Genomic DNA, 20,091 nt, shown 5'->3' with positions numbered 1-20,091 from the left:
TATCATCATCATTCCATGGAAGCTGAACCCTTGCAAAAACATATATATATATTCGCAAAAAAAATATATATATATATTTCCATGTTAAAGTCATTTGTTAAAGTCATTAAAAATATATATATTCGCAAGTTGGCTCATAAGTTGTAAGCTAATCCACGTAAATTGTTAGGTGGGTCCTTTTTAAAAAAGATAGAGAAAATTATGGAAACTAATGTGTAAGAGTTTAAAAAATGTAATGTGGAATATGTTTGTTTAAAATATATCTATTGCTTTGTAGCCAAGCCTAAAAAAAATGTTATGTTAGTGTTTATTATTGTATTATTGTTGGGAGATTGACCAGAACTTTAATCTTTTAGAGTGTTGCAGAACTTACCGCGAGATTTAAGCGTTAAAAGGATGGTTTTAACCTAATATCCACTACACAAAATTAGTTCTAGTATCGACCATGCTTTGATACCGAATTTAAACACCCCAATCTAGTTTTCATACTTAGAACTTTCTTAGTATGTTTAGATCGATTCATTTTAACTTAGTATTTTCCATGTTAAGGAGATCATACTGAATTTAAATGAAGCATAATACTTGAATTAATTAAACATAACGGTTCTAATACAATGAATGTTTGCTGATAAACTATTACATTGACTAGGCCGGCTACTCTTAGAAAATAAACAAAAATCACCATCCTTCCTTTTCGCCTGCTTTAGTCCCGCGATCCTAACAACTCTGTTCATGATCTTTTCTTGAGTTTAATCAAAAGAGCGTAAGAAAAAAATTTGCTGAGTGTGAACGGTTAAACCATCTCACCGAGTCAAATAGCCTGAACACACCATCAATTAGACAAACAACAAACTCGCACTACAAGAAAACAGGTTTTTCCCTACCGAAATTTGTGACTACAGCCGCGATCACTAAATATACCAACTAATTACTGACTACTTAGCTACTGATTTGCCACTACTGATATTTAGTCGTTAGATAGTAGCTAATTTACGACCACAGCAGTTAGTCGTCCATGTAGTCGCTCTTTTACGACTACTTAGCTACTGAACCGAAGGTCCTTAAACGGGCATAGCTATTCAGTCGCAAGTTAGCTACCGTTTAGTGACTGAAACATGTGATCGTTTAATAGTCACATATCGGTCGCATAATGCAGTTACAAAACACGTGGAAATCGTATTTAGTTCAGTACACCCGTTTTCTATGACTGATAGCAGTAGTAGCTATTCAGTCGCAAAATCAGTAGCAAAACGGTAGCTATACAGTCACAAATATTTTTATATATAGAAGCAAAACCCACAACTTTTGTAACTCGTCACCCGTAGAAAAAATCTTCTTAAACGTTTTACAAGATTTTGAAAAAAAAAACGTTTTTCAAAATTAACAAAAAAAATCTTGACTAACAAAAAAAAAAGATTAACCAAAAAAAGGAAAGAAAATCGTGAAGTACAATGACGGGCAATTACAACAACTATACTAATTTTCGTGATCGGATGTACAAGAGGATCGATGAAGAAACGGAAAATTTCTCGAGAGAGTTTGTCGCGGGGGTAGAAGAATTCATGACATTTGCAAATAGTCAGGAATTAATGCAGAACAATGGCGGTAAGTTCTTTTGTCCTTGCAGTATTTGCAAAAACGAAAAATTTCTCCCGGGGCAAAAAATCTTGAGACATATATATAGTAGAGGATTTATGGAAGATTATTATGTTTGGTACAACCACGGAAAAGAAATAGATATGAGATTAGGAACGAGTTATGTTGATCCTACGCATTTAAGTGGTAGCGGAGAAGGTGGTAATTTAGTACAAGATAGATATGTGGAAATGGTGAATGATGCATTTTGTGATAATGTGACTTATGATAATTATCAACATGATGATAATTATCAAAATGTCGTAGATCCGGTTTCCAACCATTCACAAAAATTCTATGACTTGTTAGAAGGAGCCAAAAATCCTTTGTATGATGGTTGTCATGAAGGTCACTCGCAGTTATCCTTAGCTGCTCGAGTTCTGCAAAATAAGACAGATTATAATATGAGTGAAAAGTGTGTGGATTCGGTATGCCAAATGTTAACAGACTATTTACCAGCCGGAAACCAATCAACTGCTTCACATTACGAGACAGAAAGGTTGATGCGCAATTTGGGCATCCCATACTATACAATTGATGTTTGTGTTAACAATTGTATGATCTTCTGGAAAGAGGATGAAAAATGGGATGAATGTCAATTTTGTGATGCACCAAGATGGAAGCCTAGAAATGAACGGCGTAGAACGAAAGTAGCATATAGTCGTATGTGGTATCTACCTATTGCTGACAGATTAAAGAGAATGTACCAGAGTAAGAAGACTGCATCAGCAATGAGATGGCATGCAGAGCACCAAGCAAAGGAGGGTGAAATGTGTCATCCGTCAGATGCGGCAGAGTGGAAAAACTTTCAAGATCTACATCCCCGTTTTGCAGAAGAACCTCGTAATGTTTATCTTGGCTTATGTACAGATGGCTTCAATCCATTCGGAATGTCTAATAATCATTCGTTGTGGCCAGTGATCTTGACTCCATATAATCTACCCCCTGGTATGTGCATGAATACAGAATACCTGTTTTTGACAATTTTGAATTCTGGACCGAATCATCCGCGAGCTAGTCTAGATATCTTCCTTAAACCTCTGATTGCGGAGTTGAAAGATCTGTGGTCTACTAGAGTTGAAGCATATGATGTCTCCTTGAATCAAAATTTCAATCTTAAAGCTGTGCTTCTCTGGACGATAAGCGACTTTCCGGCATACGGCATGCTATCAGGATGGACGACCCATGGTAAGTTGTCTTGTCCAATTTGCATGGAAGATATTAAGGCTTTTTATCTACCTAATGGAAGAAAGACTTGTTGGTTTGATTGTCATCGAACATTTCTTCCTCATGACCATCCACTGAGGAAGAATAAAAGGGATTTCGTGAAGGGAAAACACGCTGTTAATGATTTTCCACCTGAATCTTTGACTGGTGAGCAAGTTTATTCGGAGCGGTTAAGTGATGTCAGTCCACCAAAAACATCCAAGTGTGGTGGAAATGGTCACGACAAGAAGAAACCTGGATATGGAAAAACCCATAATTGGCACAAGGAAAGCATATTCTGGGAACTGCCGTACTGGAGGGACCTTACTCTTCGACATAATATTGATGTGATGCATATTGAGAAGAATTTTTTTGACAACATCATCAATACTCTTATGAATGTGAAGGGTAAGTCGAAAGACACCATCAAGTCAAGATTGGATATAGTATTTTTCTGTGATAGGGAACATTTACATGTTGATAGCAATGGGAAGGCTCCTTTCCCTCCGTACACATTGGACAAGACCGCAAGAACAAGTTTATTGGAATGTGTGAAACATTCGATTAAATTCCCAGACGGTTATGCTTCGGACCTAGCTAAGTGGGTTGATCATGAGAATGGAAAGTTTTCAGGCATGAAGAGTCATGACTGTCATGTTTTTATGGAGAGGCTACTTCCATTTATATTTGCAAATCTCCTCGTCCAAAACGTCCATCTTGCGTTATCAGGTAGTATTTTTTTTTTGTTTATGAAATCTTCAAAAATATGTGTTGATAATATGTGTTGTACTCACAATCTGCAGTTTGTATTTATATTGTAGGGGTTGGTTTATTTTTCCGTGACCTTTGCTCCAGAACTTTGCAAAAAAGTCGGCTTAATAAACTTAAAGAGAACATAGTTTTGATAATCTGCAATTTGGAAAAGATCTTTCCACCATCATTTTTCGACGTGATGCAACACTTGCCTATACATCTCCCATATGAAGCTGAACTAGGGGGGCCCGTGCAATACAAGTGGATGTATTATTTTGAACGGAATTTCAAAAAGTTGAAAGCAACTGCAAAGAACAAAAGATATGCGGCAGGATCGATAGTTGAAGCATATATCAATCAGGAGATAACTTTTTTCTCAGAGCACTACTTTGCTGACAATATACAAACGAAATCAACGTAAATACATATATATATGATTCACATGTTAACTTTTTCTTATTTCTAACATGTTATATTTTCTTCATTTGGGCAGGTTCACAAGATTTGATGAAGGTCAAGTCCCTGTATATCATGTCGAAGGAGTTCCTGATATATTTACTCATATAGGTCGTCCAAGTGGGGAAATGCAAGAACTACGGCTATCTGAAAAAGATTATCGATGCGCACATTCATATGTTTTGCGAAATTGTAATTATTTTCAGCCATTTGAGAGGTATATAATTTGACAATTCTTAACCTTATGTTTTTTTTTATATATCCTACTTTGATATTTCATATTTATTTGTTCGTCTAATATAGGATGTTCGGAGATTATATCAGTGCAAAATATCCAGACATCTCGGAAAATGAACTCTCTGCGAGAAGAGCCGATGAATATCATATATGGGTGAAAGATTATGTATGTCTTAATAATTATAGATGAACGGTAGTGTTTTTTCGTTCTTTATATTGATATATATATATATTTATTTACATGTAAATTTATTTATATAGGTTAGCTACTGGAGCAACACACATCATTTTCCTCTTTGGGTTAAAGATATGGCGAATGAACCAGTGAATAAAGCTAAAACATGGCCTATCTATTTCACAAAAGGTTTTGTGTTTCATACGCAGAAGCATGGTGAGGGAAGAAAGACTTGTAACTATGGAGTATGTGTTAAAGGGGAGAGTTATACAAATGTAACTGATGAAGCACATTACTACGGAATCTTAACTGATATCATACAAATCGAGTATGAGGGGGCAGTCGATTTGAGAATCACACTTTTTAAGTGTAAGTGGTATGACCCTGTTCTTGGTAGAGGCACCCGGCGGAGCAATGCCGGTATCATTGATGTGCTTTCATCAAGAAAATACGACAAATATGACCCCTTTATTCTAGGTACATATTTTTTATATATATATAGATTGATATCATTAATTTGTATATATGTTTATTGATATATGATATTGCACAGCATCACAAGCAGAACAAGTTTGTTATATCCCGTATCCGTATGTAAAAAAACCAAAGAAGCTATGGCTCAATGTTCTAAAAGTGAATCCGAGAAGATTAATCATTCCTGGAGAATATGAAGACGTAGCCTCGGTGACGTTACAACAAGAAAACTATGATGCTGTTTCTTTGACTACAATTGAAAACCTAGAATTTGAGCATTTGGCACATGATCGAGAAGAACCAATAAATCTCGATTTCGAGGTGGCAGATGGAGAACCAAATGACGAATTCCAATGTAATTTATCGTCACCCGATGATGATGAAGAGGAATAAGAAATCTCTTAATCTTATGAATATGTGTTTTTTTATATATTATTTGAGGCAATATGTAATGATATATTTTTTTTTGGTATGATGATATATTATTGAAACTTTGATCTTATGGAAGTGTAATTTTATTTTTAATTGTAATTATCTACTAATTAAAATCTACCTAGTTTTAGCAAATAAATAAAGCATAAACCCAAATGTATTTTCTTTTGATCAAAAAAAAAACCCAAATGTATTTTTTTAAAATTGTATTTTGCTACTAATTAAAACATAAATCTTATGGGTGTGTAATTATTTTTTAAAAATTAATTAACTAACCCCGCCTAAACCCAAAATATTTGCTAACCCCGCCTAATCCCAAAACCCAAAATATTTTAGAACCGCCAAACCCAAATTTTAAGCCCATTACTCCCCTTAAACGCCTGCGTTTGACAACTTAACCCTAATCTAATCATCATCTCGTTTATCTCTATTCTATATCTCTCGATATCAACCTCTCACACCGGCGATTCTGCCAAAGCAACCACCGATCAACTATGGCGATGCTTGGAAAGAGGAAACGCGTCGTCGTGGCACCTAAATCATCGATTAATAGAACCCCAAGACCATTACCGGCTCAGTATGACTTCGTCCCTAGGGCTTCTCCGTCGAATCTTCCACCGGCGGTTCTCCCCAACCACAATCCGGCGACGACGTCGACTCTTCCACGGGCGGTTCTCCCTAACAACAATCCGGCGCCGTCGGTTAGGGATTATCCACCTCCGAGGCAACTCTTTCCAAACTCCTCGTTTCCACCTTCTCGATCTACTCCGGTGCCTCAAACTCGAGTTCCTCAATCTTCTGGCGGTGAAGCTCATTCAAATCCTCAACCTGGGCAGACACAATCTCCATCTCCTCCACTTGAACAATCTCCATCGTCTCCACTTCATGGAGCTCCATCGCGTCACAGTTCAGAAGCACAATCTCCACCGTCTCCACTTCATGAAGATGAGTTCGAAGCTTTAGTTGAACCCTATCTCTCGGAGGACGTGATGGGTTTAATAAACTCGATGCTAGCCCAACCAGGCCGAGAGGAGTACACAACGGTCCTGTCTCGCAACCTAGAGCCTGGTACAACATGGTATGGTTTCTCTACATTGACTTTAGTTTAAGATTGTTAATGTCTGTGTGTGACTTTAGTTTAAGAACCTTCCTGTGTGTGAGTTTACTCTAAGATTCTTTATGTCTGTGTGTGAGTTTAGTTTTGATAAAGGAAGAAGCTTTTCATTTCAAAACAAAGAAACTGAAGGTTTTTCTTATATTTTTTCTGTTCTGTTGTGAAGATTTTACACTGGTTATACTAGTTAGATTAAGGAAGAAGCTTGTCTGTTGTGATCAAAATAAAGGAAGAAGCTTGTCTGTTCTGTTCTTAAGTTTGAGTTTGCTGATTGCGACATTAAGTCCAGCTTGGTGTTTGAGTTTGCGTTTGCTGATATTAACATCATGGAGACATTAAGTTTGAGTTTGCTGATTGCGAGTTCTGTTCTTTTTCCTCTTGTGTTGCAGGTTTGGCTATGACAAGTCCAGCTTGGCCCGTAAGATATCAAAGATCATGAAAAAGAAATTTAATAAGCCATTCTATAGTTGGACCTGTGTGCCTAGAGACAGACAAGAAGGATACTTTGTTGAATTTGCGGTACCTTCTCTATCTATAGTCCTTTATTTTGTGATGATTATTATGTATACATAGCTTTTTGTTTGACATGCGATTTATATTTCTTTCTTTTCTTTAGACTAACACATTTTCTCTGTTATTTTGTAGAAATCACACACATGGAATCCCATGCTAACCGGTCTTGTTCAAGAACACTTTGAAGCCATTTGTCAGCTTCAAATGAAGGGTATGGTCAGTGATGTAAGGACATCTCAAAAGCAACCGAATTGGATAGGAGATACACTCTGGAAGCAAATGACTACCTATTGGGACACTGCTGCAGCAGTGGATAAGAGCAAAAAGGCATCAAAGGCTCGAAAGTCTGACCGTAATGGTTTTGGTATTGCCAAGCATAACTCAGGGCAGAAGTCATATATGCAAATTGAACAGGAGCTGGTTAGTCCCATTTTCTCTGTCTCATTTTCTTTGTCTCGTTTTTTTTGTCTCATAAGCAGTAACACTTCACTCATTATGTCTTTCTTGCATTTCATTTCAGACAGCTGAGTTGGGAAGACCTGCGACTTTTGGTGAAGTATTCATCAAGGCTCATACAAAAAAAGATGGAACCTATGTCGATTTCAAAGCAGAAAAGGTTATTGAGGCTTACAAAAAGAATAAGGAAGAGAAGTTGGCTAACCTTGATAGCACTGAAATCTCAGATGACCGCCAGCCACTGCTATCAGTAGAAGAGGACAACGATCTCTTTATTCAGGTCTAGTGTTTTTTCTTTAAAAAAAATCCAGTCTTTTGCATTTAGACTTTAGCTAATGTTTTCCAGCTTGGAAATTGATTGGTGAGGACTGACATATTTTTTTCTTTGTTGTAGTCAACTTTCTGCAATGACAGAGGAGATCTTTTTGGTATTGGAAGCCTCAAGAAGAAGCTTAAGCGGAAAAGAAATGATCCCAGCAGCTCTGCTTCTTTCCTGCACATGCAAAGGAAGCTTGAAGAAGCTGAACGCAAGATAGAAGAACAAGCTGTTCTTATTGCCAAGGCTGAGGAAGACCGTGCTAGGGTTGAAGCTGCTAACCAGTCTAAGATGGCCGAGTTCATCACTATGCAGAAGTATATGCTTTCAACTGACCCAAGGTACCTTGCTTTCATTGTCTCTGAATCAGCATCATCTCCAGCTTCTACTAATCAGTAGAAGCTAAGTTGTGTTTTGGTTATGGTGTTGTTATGGTGTTAACTTGAGTTATGGTGTTTTGGTATCTTGAGCATAAAACAACTCAAGTGTTGGAGTTGTTTTCTGATCTTATGTATCTTTTTGGAAGGAAACAACTCAAGTGATCCAATGTATATTTTTGGTACCTCTTATGTTATGTTAAAAACGTTTATCACTTTCAGTTTTTTCATTTTGTATGTTTAAATTTTATGTATAAACTTTTAATCCCACAAAAAAAACGAAATGGATAAATATGCAAATAACAAATATATGTTTGTAGTAGTCATTTAATTATCAGTTGCTAAGTCAGTAAGTAATCGGTCACAAACCGTGGCTACATCGGTTGGCTAATTAGTTGCAACTCAGTCAGTTTTCGGTAGCTAATCAGTCGCAACGCAGTCACTAAATTTAGCGACTGTAACACGACCGTTTATTTGGTCACTAAAGTAGTCACTTTAGAGTCGTTCCCGTAGTCGTAAATTACCCACTATTTAGTGACTGTTGCACGACTGATTTTTGGGTAGCAAATCAGTCGCAAAATACTGACCGATCAGTGACTGATTTATTTATCGACGAGCACTATAACGACAGCCTTAATCAGTCGCTAATCGGTCACTAATCTTGATTTAGCTACTGATTACCTACTAATTGTGCAGTAGCAAAAAACATGTTTTCTTGTAGTGTCGTCAACCATAATCACCGGGTTCATCTGGATCTATCATCAAGACTAAATATATATAGCCAGTGGCGAAGCCGGAATGTTTTTGTACCGGGGTGAGTCATTAACCTATATATATTAATAAAAATGATAAAAGAATTGCCGATCAAAAAAAGATATATAATTATTTATAGATGGTTAAAATAAGTTTACAAAAAGTATTTTCCTATAGCTTAAAATGTTTTTGTTAAGATTGGATTTTTAAAATCTTTAAATAGTTTTTAACAAAAAAATAAAAGAATCATTTTAAAACTATTCACTGACATAATTCTGTAATACTATTTTCATAATTTTATATCTATAGATTTTTCACAGTTATTTTAAAAAATTAAATTAAAAATCTCCAAAATCTTATAAAGACTAGATAATTCATAAAATCTTGTGAGTACATTAGTAGCTTTCATGTTTTATAAAATTCTAAATAAAATCCAAAGATAAATATAGAAAATTAAATTAAAAATGTAAAATAAAATAAATTGAACATACAAGATGTTTTTTGTTTTCAGAAAAAACATACAAGATGTTTTCTATTTTCTAGCTCACAAAAAGCAGAAATGAAATGGTAGGCTAACTTTGATTTAAAAAAAAGGTAGGCTATGTAAGAGTTTTTGACTATTTCAAAATCTGAGTTTTATGTTTTGCTAAAAAATAATATAATTATATAATATTTTAAAATTTTGTAATAATTTTATTATATTTAAAGAGGATTTAAATTATAAATGAACATAAAATCAGAATAAATATGAGTTCAAGTCAAGCTTTTGTTTTCATTGTTTTAATTTTTATGGGGTCAAACTACAATATTTGGTGGGGTCATTATATTTTTTCATGAAAAAAAAACTTGTATTTTATAAATAAGGTGGGGTCAGCTGACCCCCCTCCACCCTCTATGGCTCCGCCCCTGTATATAGCAGTCATTAAATATAATCAAACATTTAGAGTTTAAGTGAAATAATACTAGAAATTAACTAGACTGAAAAATCGGTATAGACGGATCAATGACCTCAATTATAGAATTTTGTAAGAACTCATCATTAAAGCTAATTCCATTGGCTGGACCTCTACTGATCCGTTTAGTGGACTTGGATGGGTATGGAAAGATAGCAGGAGGACGATAAAGCTAATGGGGATGAGGAACCTGAGGAGGAGGGAGTCAGCTCTACACTCGGAACTGGAAGCTTTGAGATGGGCAATGGAGACAATGTTACAACAGTCGGATTGTCAGAGATTTGGCACTGACTGCAAAAACCTGATAGCAATGCTGGCGGAACCGAAAGCATGGCCAAGCTTCTCAACTGAATTGGAGATGATTCATACGATCAAGTTATGCTACTCAGACTTCAAGCTCTGCTATGTACCAAGAACTGAAAATGTGATAGCTGATTCTTTAGCTAGGAACGCTCGTATCTTTCATAGATCATTATGCTACTTTGGTTGTTCTATTCCGGTCTGGTTACCCAGACCACCTCAAGTTTGAGTAATAGAATAGCCTTTTGATGCCAAAAAAAAAAAAGAAGCTAATTCCATTGGCAAGTGATATTCAAGACAAACACCAACTTATCATCACAAGTAAAGATAACTTAAACATAAGAGAAAAATCAGAAAAGTAAAATAAAAAGTCAAATTTATATTTATTATTGATTTAATAAAAGGAATTTAAATTTTATAACCTAAGGAAATACATCTTCCCTTTTAAAATATTCTAATATTTTAATTTCGTGTGATCAAATAATTTTGTTGCAAATTGGGTTTTTAAATAATGGATAAACTGAGTTTTAAATAAGTTAATATTTAATTAATATAAAATGGTTTTATATTTAAAATTCTGCGAAAGAGACCTACAGTAACTCATCTTAAAAGTAGATGAGTTAAAATATTTTGACTAACATGTTTTTTAAAAACTATTTTGAATGATATACAGACTAATTTTCTTTCTCTATCATTTCAATTAATATATAGTGGAAAATGATCAAATTAGTTTGTCTTTTAGAGGATGAAGCGATAGGCAGCCGGAGAAGAAAGTCACAGAAATGATATTCATTAATAGACAAAATGTCCTTAGTACCCTTGTTTTAAAATTAACTAAACAAACCGGAAAAAAATCAGAACAAATGGCGAAGGAGACACGGAGGAGGAGACACGGAGGAGGAGGAGCAATGGCGAATACGCAGACTTACGGCTTCCCGATCTTCGCAGCAGAATGGATTCCTGAAGAAAACTTTATATCGAAAATTAATAAGGATAAGGAGAATTCTGAAAACGGCTGCGAATCTTCTATGTGGACCTCCCGGAGCTGCATCGCATTGGCAGGCGGAGGCAGAGCTTTGTGGTTGGCTTCAGCTTCTTTGCGAGCTTTGAACATCTCCTCTGTTTCAACAACTACCATCCTTTTAACCTGCAAAAAAGAAGATGATATCACTAAATAATATCATGCTTGGTGAGAGGAATGTGAGAAATGAGAAAAAACCTGTTAAATCATTCCTCTAATGAAAGAAGTGTTGGAGTGCAAAACAGTGTGGTGGCATCTCCGGAGTCCCATAGCCTCGAGGGTTTGCCTGTGAAGCTTCTTTGTTCCAGGGAGACCTCTCACTAAGGTTATGTACAAGCTCTGGCTCCATTCAATGGGCACTTTAGCTTTGAATGCTCTAAAACCACTCATCCTTACTTTATATTTCACTCTAAAATAGAGTAACTCTATTATATAGTTGGATTTGCTCCAATGGTTCACTCTATAATAGAGTTACTCTATAAATAGAGTGAATTATAGAATAAGAGCATCTCCAAGGGTTCACTCTATTTTTTACTCTAAAATAGAGTGACTTTATAATAGAGATGAAGTTTACTCCAATGGTACTCTATTTTAGAGTAGAAAATAGAGTGATGAACAAAAAAAAACAACTTACTATATATTTGGAGTAAACCTATTTTTCACTCTATTATATAGTGAGAAATAGAGTACCACTGGAACATTTTTTTACTCTAAACTCTATTTTAGAGTGAAAAATAGAATGGGATTGGAGATGCTCTAATGTTAATTTTCACTCTATATTTAGAGTGAAAAAACAACACTACTCTATAATTCACTCTATTTATAGAGTAACTCTATTATAGAGTGAACCATTGGAGTAAATCCAATTCTATAATAGAGTTACTCTATTTTAAAGTGAAATATAGTGTAAATTTTTGTGTTCTACTGGAGATGGTTTAACCATAAGAAATAACCACAATACGTAAAAGCTAAACATACATCACAGAAACAAGATCCAAACGTCTACATGATCATAACCGTTTTTAGTAACATAGATAAATCAATCAAGCAGCTTCAATTTCAAAGCACAGATTGGAGTCTCGTGTGCTAGATTCTTCAATTATGAATCACATAGATGGATAAGAGAGACGAAATCATTTTGCTGTTGGTTACGTTCTTTAGATCGTCTACTTGATAGTTGTTTGGATTCGTTGATTTGATCGATTCGTTTGTTACTTTGCAGGAATGAAAACGAAAAGCAAGATCACACACACAAATTGTTCACCTGGACTTCGTTTCCTACTGTCCGGGGAGGGAGCGGAGCCCTCAACGATTCACTAGATTCAGATCAAAGTTATGGTAACGTTACACAAGCTCGATCTTAACACAACAGAGAAGACGAGTTGATATTACCTCCGAAATACACTCCAGGTAATCAGATCCTTACGCACGATGTCACTGGAGATTCGCCAACTCCAGTCTCCGATCAGTCGCACTAGGTAGACCTCTTTCTCTTCTGAATCTCTCTCTCTGTGAATCGTCTCTCTCTCACCTCTGTTTCTTTCAGGTAAGTCACAGAGAAGATGAAGTGGCCGTTATGCCGTTATAACTGCCTCTCGTTGAGTCAACGGCACACACCTCCTTAAGTTCTCACATGACTTGAGCTAAGTTCAGCTGAAGCCCACTTCATTGGCCCAGAACTGAAGTTAGAAGCCCAAAACAATAAGTGAAGCCCACAAATCTCCACCTCTTCTGACTTCAGACATTCGACGAAAACCTAACGCTGATGTCATCTTGCTCCTTTTTTCTTCCTCTCCTGTTCTTCACTGATCTTCAACCCTGTTGTCAAATCTCAGTCACTAGCTTTCAATCAACTCCTTATAGGCGTTCTTCAAGCTGCCTTGGACTTCACTCACTACAGGAAATGTGGGTAGTAATAGCGCACGAAAAGCGCTATGATTCATTTTTAATAGCGCTTCTTTGGACGCTCTGACATCGCCCGTTATAATAGGTCCGACCCTTTTAATAGCGGTTTTTCTTTTTGCTATAATTAATCGTACAACAATAGCGTGTTTAATTATGCAATTGTTAATATTTATAATAACGTTTCACAAATGTTATTAAAACCTAATAGTTTGTGTTATTAATTAGTTCTTAAATTATCCAAAAATTTATTAATAATAAATTATAAAAACTAAATTAACCAAATATAATTGAATTTAGAATTAATCCAAATTTTAAAAATTAAATTTTATTCATTAATTAAAATTTGTTTACAAATAAAATCAGTTTATACATTAAACCAAAAAAAAACATAACCAAACTTAAATAAACCAAAAATTTAATAACTAAAAAATTTAAACAAAACCTAATAAACCAAAATCTACAGCTCTACGTCTCTTTCTTCTCTTCTTGTTCGGCTTCACCTACACCACCACCACCACTAGCTTTATCTGCCATCTCCTTAAGCCTATGTTCTCTTACATCATCTCCATGGCTTGAGATGTCACAGCTAAAGTTTTTGTACCTCTCTTTCTCGAAAGTTAAGCACTAGCATCAGACAAGATCTGAAGAAGCTCGGCTCGGGACTTGGCAGCCTGTTCAAATTTCTCTTGTAAACAAGACACTCTCTCATCACTTTCACCAGCTTCATCCAAGATTTCTGTTGTAAAAAAAATCCACACCACACAAGAATTAATAAACACCTTGCAATGTTTGTAAGAAAGAAAGTTATGGTTGAGAGATTTATCTGCAAATTTTGCAGTAAAGTTCCACAAGTAATCTCCCCAACAAAAGGACCTTCAGCATCTGTGACCACCATTGTCGTGAACTCACAAGGTCACCTGCAGAAAATATCAAAACAAAAGAAGACCATAACTAAACTAAGAGTATGATATGTATATAACTCATGACAGTGATTAATGGACATTATGCATCAGATTGCAATGAAATCTTAATTAAGAACACAAAGCTAGGAGCAAAGCAAGAAACTCACATAGCTTTTCTCAATCAAAGTTGAAATCTTTTTCCAAATCCAAAAAAACACATCCTAATCACTCTTATAAATGATTTGACTTCAGAGACAAAAAAAAAATCAAACCAGCTCTGCTCACGACCCACTTCATGTACCGAAATCAAAAAAAAAAATCAAAGAGAGAAAGAACCATCGAAGCTTCTTCTCCCCATCTTTTTATGAACAGCCGTCTTCCGCCTTGCCACCGGCGCTGCTCCGCCATCTCTGTTTGTGGTTCGAATCTGACTCGAGTCAAGTGTTGTCGACGAAGCTTTCATCATGGCCGAGTGAAAGAGAGAGAGAGAGATGGAGAAGAAAGTGTTGTATCCAGACAGGTTGAATCGTAAAAGGTGGATTAGATTCAATCTCTGTGCGTTTCTGAAGGCTTTGTGATTTTAGGTTTAACGATTCAAAGGATAGATTGAATCATGAGAGAGGGAGAGAGAGATGGAGAAGATTGAGCCGTGAGTGAGAGAGAGATGGAAAGACAGAGATGCAGAAGATTGATCTTAGGCCACACGATCAAAAACAATCAATGGTCACAAATGGTAATCCCGGTTTTTAAAAGATTGACCAATAAGGAGAAAGGACGAGGATTGGCAGAGATTGATCTGTGACCATTAGATTGAAAACAATCAAATGGTCAAAAATTAACCAATCAAAAACTATTTTTTAATCATTGTTTTAAAACTTATAATTTTTTGTTTAACTAAATTTTTTTTTTGTAACATCATTTGTTTAACTAAATTTATTTATAGAAAATTAAACTATATTCTAATTATTGTTATATTTATTTTTTATTTAAAATTTAGAGTTTAAAAGTATGAGTTTATAGTATATGTAATATGATTTAGGGTATATGATTTGTGTTATGGTATACATTTAGATTTTAGGGTTAGAGTACTAGATTTGAGAATTGATATTAAAATTTAAATTTTTAAACTAATAAAAATTGTAACTTTAAAACATTTAGTTAGAGTTTAGGGTTTGTGATTAAATTAGGGTATGATATATATATATATATAAGTATAAAGATTGGATTTATGATTTTGTATGTAGAGTTTAAGTTTGGTATAAGAGTTAGAGTTTTATATAAAAGTTTGTAATAAGATTCAGATTTGAAGTTTGTTAAACTTTTAAAATTTATATTGGAAATTTATATTTAGTGGATGAATGGTTTATGGTTGAAGTTAGGATTTAGGGTATAGAATTTGATGAAGGATCTAAGGTTTACATTTGATATTTTGAATGGAGTTTTTAAATTAGATTTAAAGTTTAAGTTTTGGCTTTAAAATCTGAAAATTTTATTTAAAGATCTAGTATTTAGAATATCATTTAGGTTTGAATTTTAGGGTTTAGGGTATTATATGGATTCGGGTTGCATTAGTGTATTTTTATCAAACTATATTTTTATATAAAGTTTAAAAGTTTAAAATTTATATTTTAGGATTATATTTAGGGTTTAGGAGTTAAATATATTTAGGGGTTAGGGGTTAAAAATAAGTCTAGCTAGTCACTTTGTTAAAATTATATATCCCCAAATTTCTAAATAGAAGTGATAAAATTTTTATAATATATATTGCAATAAGATTAATAAATATAATTTACTCTAATAAAACACATAAATCATAACATACCATATGCTTTTCCAAAAATATTCAAAACACATGAACTCATTGCAAAATACAACAAGATAAACTCGCTGATGAAATCTGGTATTGTATCTTTGTTCCCGTAATGAAGTCTGCATAGAACCCATGACCAATAGGCTCTTTTTGAGGACAGTCTTCAAGGTCCAGCCCTTCCCTCTATATACATTTACACCACTGTTATGTTATACACAATAACACAAGCTGAAACTCATCCGTTAAAGTGGGATTGTTATGCAGAGAAAGATTTTGCAGACTCTTGCAATATTTCAGCAATCCATCTGAAATCTTCAAAAAAAATGTATATGTTAACTCTATTCACGGTGTTCCAAAAAAAAATGCTGACTCTATTCACAGCACAATAATTTCTTCAAGCTTTCTCATCTGAAACACTTACCAAAACGTGAAGAGTCTTGGATGCTGAAATTTCTAAACCGACAAGGGATGTGTATGATCAAAATAGCCTGATATCGAAAAGAAAACTTAGCCCATACTTATATACATTTTGAGAATGAAGTTGCTGTCGAGTAATAGAGTATAAGAAGACTACAATGATAACGGACAAGGGAGTACTTTAAAGGTAGTCACTAACCAATATAGAAACTAGGCCATTGGTGTTAAGAGATTCATAATGGTAAGCGGCATCACACCTCCTGCAGAACACAAACTTGTTAGGATCTCCTGTTCTACGGCAGACCTAAGGAATATGACGACTCTGCGTAAGTTAGTCAAACATTCTTAGACATTGGCAGTGCAGAGAACAATTCAAATGCAACAGAAGAAAACGAACTCAACTGACCTCACATAGGGACAACTCCATAAACTCCAGTGAAACAAATCTGCAATTTACAGCAATTATAGACTTCAAAAGCCTTAACCAAGCCAGAGAAAGTAGGACACAGCAACTAATCAAATGAGAGTACCTCTATGTTGAGCCCAGGACTTTACTCAATTCTTATGGTACTTCTTGCCGCAGCTTTTACAAGAAATGATCCTCCTTGCTCTCTCATTTCCTTGGCTTTCTCCCAAGAAGCACATTCTGCACATTACATTCATGCTGGACTCAGCCAACTCTTCACCAACCTGATCTTTAGAGGAAAGCTGTACAAGGAAACAAACAAAACCAATTCTTTATATCATCAACAACGAACACTAGTAAACGGAATTGGTAAAGAAAGCTAACCTCATTGACACCAGATTCAAACCTCCAAGCGCAATCCTCAGCAGCCTCAACCGTAACGGCGGCTTGTCTCTGAAGAGAAACATGTTTCTTCTGCACCGAAGCCTCCTCTGCTGCTTCATCAATGCCGCCATCTCCAACCCCAGAAACCGTACGAGGAGCAGGAGCGACCTTGGGAACCTAATCTGAACCCTAATTCAGTTGCTCACGACCCACCTTCCAGTCAAATCAAAACAAAATTAGAGAGAGAGATGGTGAGGTGGTGACGAGCTGGTGGTGATGGTGGTGGTAAAGAGCGATAGTGTCAAAAGGAGTGTGGTGGTAAAGCTTCAATCGACGGTGGCGAGAGATCAAATCTGAGAATTTGAGGAAGCAAAGTGGATTGAATCTGAGACTTGCTCTTGTTTCTTCGTATGGAGAAGAAGAAAGAAAAAAACTATTTTGTGTATAAATCATAGTCAAAGATTAACTTAAAATGATTTTGATTAAAATAAGAGAAATTTTACATTTACTATAGCATCTAATTTTGGATAATCAATGTTAAAGTCCCTACACTTAGCAAATTAACGCGGCTAAAATTTTCTATTTTCCCGCGATAACAAATATAGCGTATTAAATTGATAAACACTATAAAAAAAACATGTATTGATATATAATAGCAGAACTGTCAAAAACGCTATAGTAAGATGCTATTAATACTCACATTTCCTGTAGTATCGTCACCAACTCTCAACACCTCTTGACGCTGATTGCAGATTTCAGAATTCTGACAGACTCTTTGTATATCAGATACCCAGATCCAAACAAAACCAATTGCTGACTCCAGATTAGCCTTCCTGCAGAATCTCCTCAGGTAAACCTACTCAGAACTGCGACCTCTGATTACAAAAGATTCTCTTGTTAATCTTTCCTAACACTCCAATTTTTTTTTTGTTTTTCCTTTTGTGGCTTTGGGTTTTCTGAGACCTCCTGACTGTCAATCCCCACATACACTCCACCTCAAACCAGTGTTCTCAAAGACTCGAGCGGTTAGCCAACAACTCCCTGTAGACGCTTCAATTCCTCAGAGATCAAAGCACGATCTCTTCTCTTCAGCTCGACGGGTAACTTCTTTACGAAACTCAACTCTCAATCTGTTTCACACATTCAAACATTCACAGAAACTAACTTGAATTTTGTTTCTGTGACAGCGCCCTGAAGTTACCTGGAGCCACTCCAACCTACTCAGCAGACGTTAAGAACCTCACAGCAGGATTCAAACTTGGTGCCAGGTAAACACTTTGTTAGAAAATCTGCCGGATTCTTAGACGTGTGAATCTTTGCTAGGTTGACAATTCCTTTAGACACAATATCTCGAATGAAGTTGAACTGAGTATCCATGTATTTAGTTCTTTCATGATGTACTGCATTTTTTGATAGGGCTATAGCACTTTGAGAATCACAGTGTATCCTTACACTGTCCTGTTTGTAGCCTAGCTCTGTAACGAAGTTCTTCAGCCAAATAGTCTCTTTAACTGCTAGAGTTAAAGCCATACACTCCGCTTCAGTAGTGGACAATGCTACCACATACTGTAATCTTGATTTCCAGGATACAGTGTTTCCACCAACCTTGAACACAATCCCTGACACTGACCTCTACTTGTCTAGATCTGCAGAGTAATCTGAATCTGAAAACCCCTCGACTCTGATCTCTGCAGACTTCTTGAACACCAAACACTTCTCATATGCTCCTGCCACATATCGTAGAACCCATTTAACCGCTTCCCAGTGCTCTCTACTAGGATGAGACATGAAATGACTGATCAATCCCACTGCAAACCCCAAATCAGGTCGTGAACCAATCATCGCGTAGATCAAGCTGCCCACCACACTAGCATACGACACATCCTTCATATGCTCATACTCTGCATCTAGTTCCTTAGGATGTAAACTTCTTAGTTTGAAATGAGATGCTGTAGGTGTCACAACTGATCTAGCTTCTAGCATCCCATAAGTCTTTAACACTTTCTCCAAGTATTTAGACTGTGGCAACTTAAGAATTCCCTGCTTCCTGTCTCGCGTTATATCCATACCGAGAATCCGAGATGCTGGCCCTAGATCTTTCATTTCAAACTCTGAACTCAAACTGTCTTTCAACCTTTTAATCTCTGTCTTTCTTCCTGACGCGATCAGCATATCGTCAACGTACAGCAATAGGTAGATAGCTTTACTTGAGTTCACATCCTTCATGTACACACACGAGTCATAGTCACTTCTGATAAACTTCTGTTTCATCATAAAACCATCAAACTTCAGATTCCATTGGCAAGGGGATTACTTGAGCCCATACAAAGATTTCCTTAGCAAACAGACCTTGTTCTCATCACCCTTCTTCACAAACCCCTCAGGCTGTTCCATGAGTATCCTCTCATCTAAATCCCCATGCAGAAAGGCTGTTTTAACATCCATTTGCTCTAGCTCGTAGTCAAAACTCACAACCAAAGAAAAGATACAGCGGATAGACACATGTTTCACCACTGGTGAAAAGATCTCATTGTAATCTATCCCTTCCTTCTGAGAATATCCCTTAGCTACCACTCTTCCTTTAAATCTCGGATCTTCAACTGCTGGAATTCCAGGTTTTAGCTTGAAAATCCATCGACACCCCACAAGCTTTTGATCTTTAGGTCTTTCGATAAGATCCCAAGTTTGATTCTTCTCCAGGGACACAATCTCTTCTTTAGCAGCAGCATTCCAAAGTTTTATTTCTTTAGTCTTCATAGCTTCAGCATAGGTCTTTGGCTCTTCAATCTAAAGCTCATCTGCAGCATTTAACGCATATGCAACTAGATTTGCATCGTCAAACCTCGACGGCGGTCTGATGTTCTGACGTCTGTTCCTATCGCGAGCAAGCACGTAGTTGTCCAATGACGGGTCTCCTGAACTGACCACAATCCCACCATCCTCATATGTGTCTGATGAGTCTGAGTCTTCATCTGACGTAGTAGAGCCGAGTAAACTATCCTCCTCATGTCCGTCAGAATCAACTCCACCTGAACCTGATGATTCCCCTATTTCAATCACAGATGTTGACGGTCCCATAATCAAATCATCACTGAA

At 36.0% G+C, this 20,091-nt stretch overlaps 1 protein-coding gene and 1 long non-coding RNA gene across 2 annotated transcripts; one reads left to right on the top strand and one right to left on the bottom strand.

Annotated features, from left to right (window-relative positions):
- Positions 1–1,451: 1,451 nt before the first annotated feature.
- LOC130495698 (uncharacterized) lies at positions 1,452–5,329 on the top strand. Its single transcript, XM_056987170.1, has 6 exons — positions 1,452–3,570; positions 3,663–3,861; positions 4,088–4,267; positions 4,354–4,453; positions 4,672–4,939; positions 5,016–5,329. Exons 1-6 carry the CDS (start codon positions 1,452–1,454, stop codon positions 5,327–5,329), a joined length of 3,180 nt encoding a protein of 1,059 aa, XP_056843150.1.
- Positions 5,330–13,385: 8,056 nt separating this feature from the next.
- LOC108834435 (uncharacterized) lies at positions 13,386–14,749 on the bottom strand. Its single transcript, XR_001946840.2, has 2 exons — positions 14,315–14,749; positions 13,386–13,993 (listed from the first exon to the last, which is right to left on the bottom strand). It is a non-coding gene; the product is annotated as an uncharacterized LOC108834435 (long non-coding RNA).
- Between the last annotated feature and the right edge of the window lie 5,342 nt (positions 14,750–20,091).

Source organism: Raphanus sativus, chromosome 6, assembly GCF_000801105.2.
Source record: "Raphanus sativus cultivar WK10039 chromosome 6, ASM80110v3, whole genome shotgun sequence".
Classification (NCBI taxonomy): Eukaryota; Viridiplantae; Streptophyta; class Magnoliopsida; order Brassicales; family Brassicaceae; genus Raphanus; species Raphanus sativus.
Note: the sequence above shows the minus strand (reverse complement) of the source record. Positions and strands in the feature narration are given on the sequence as shown.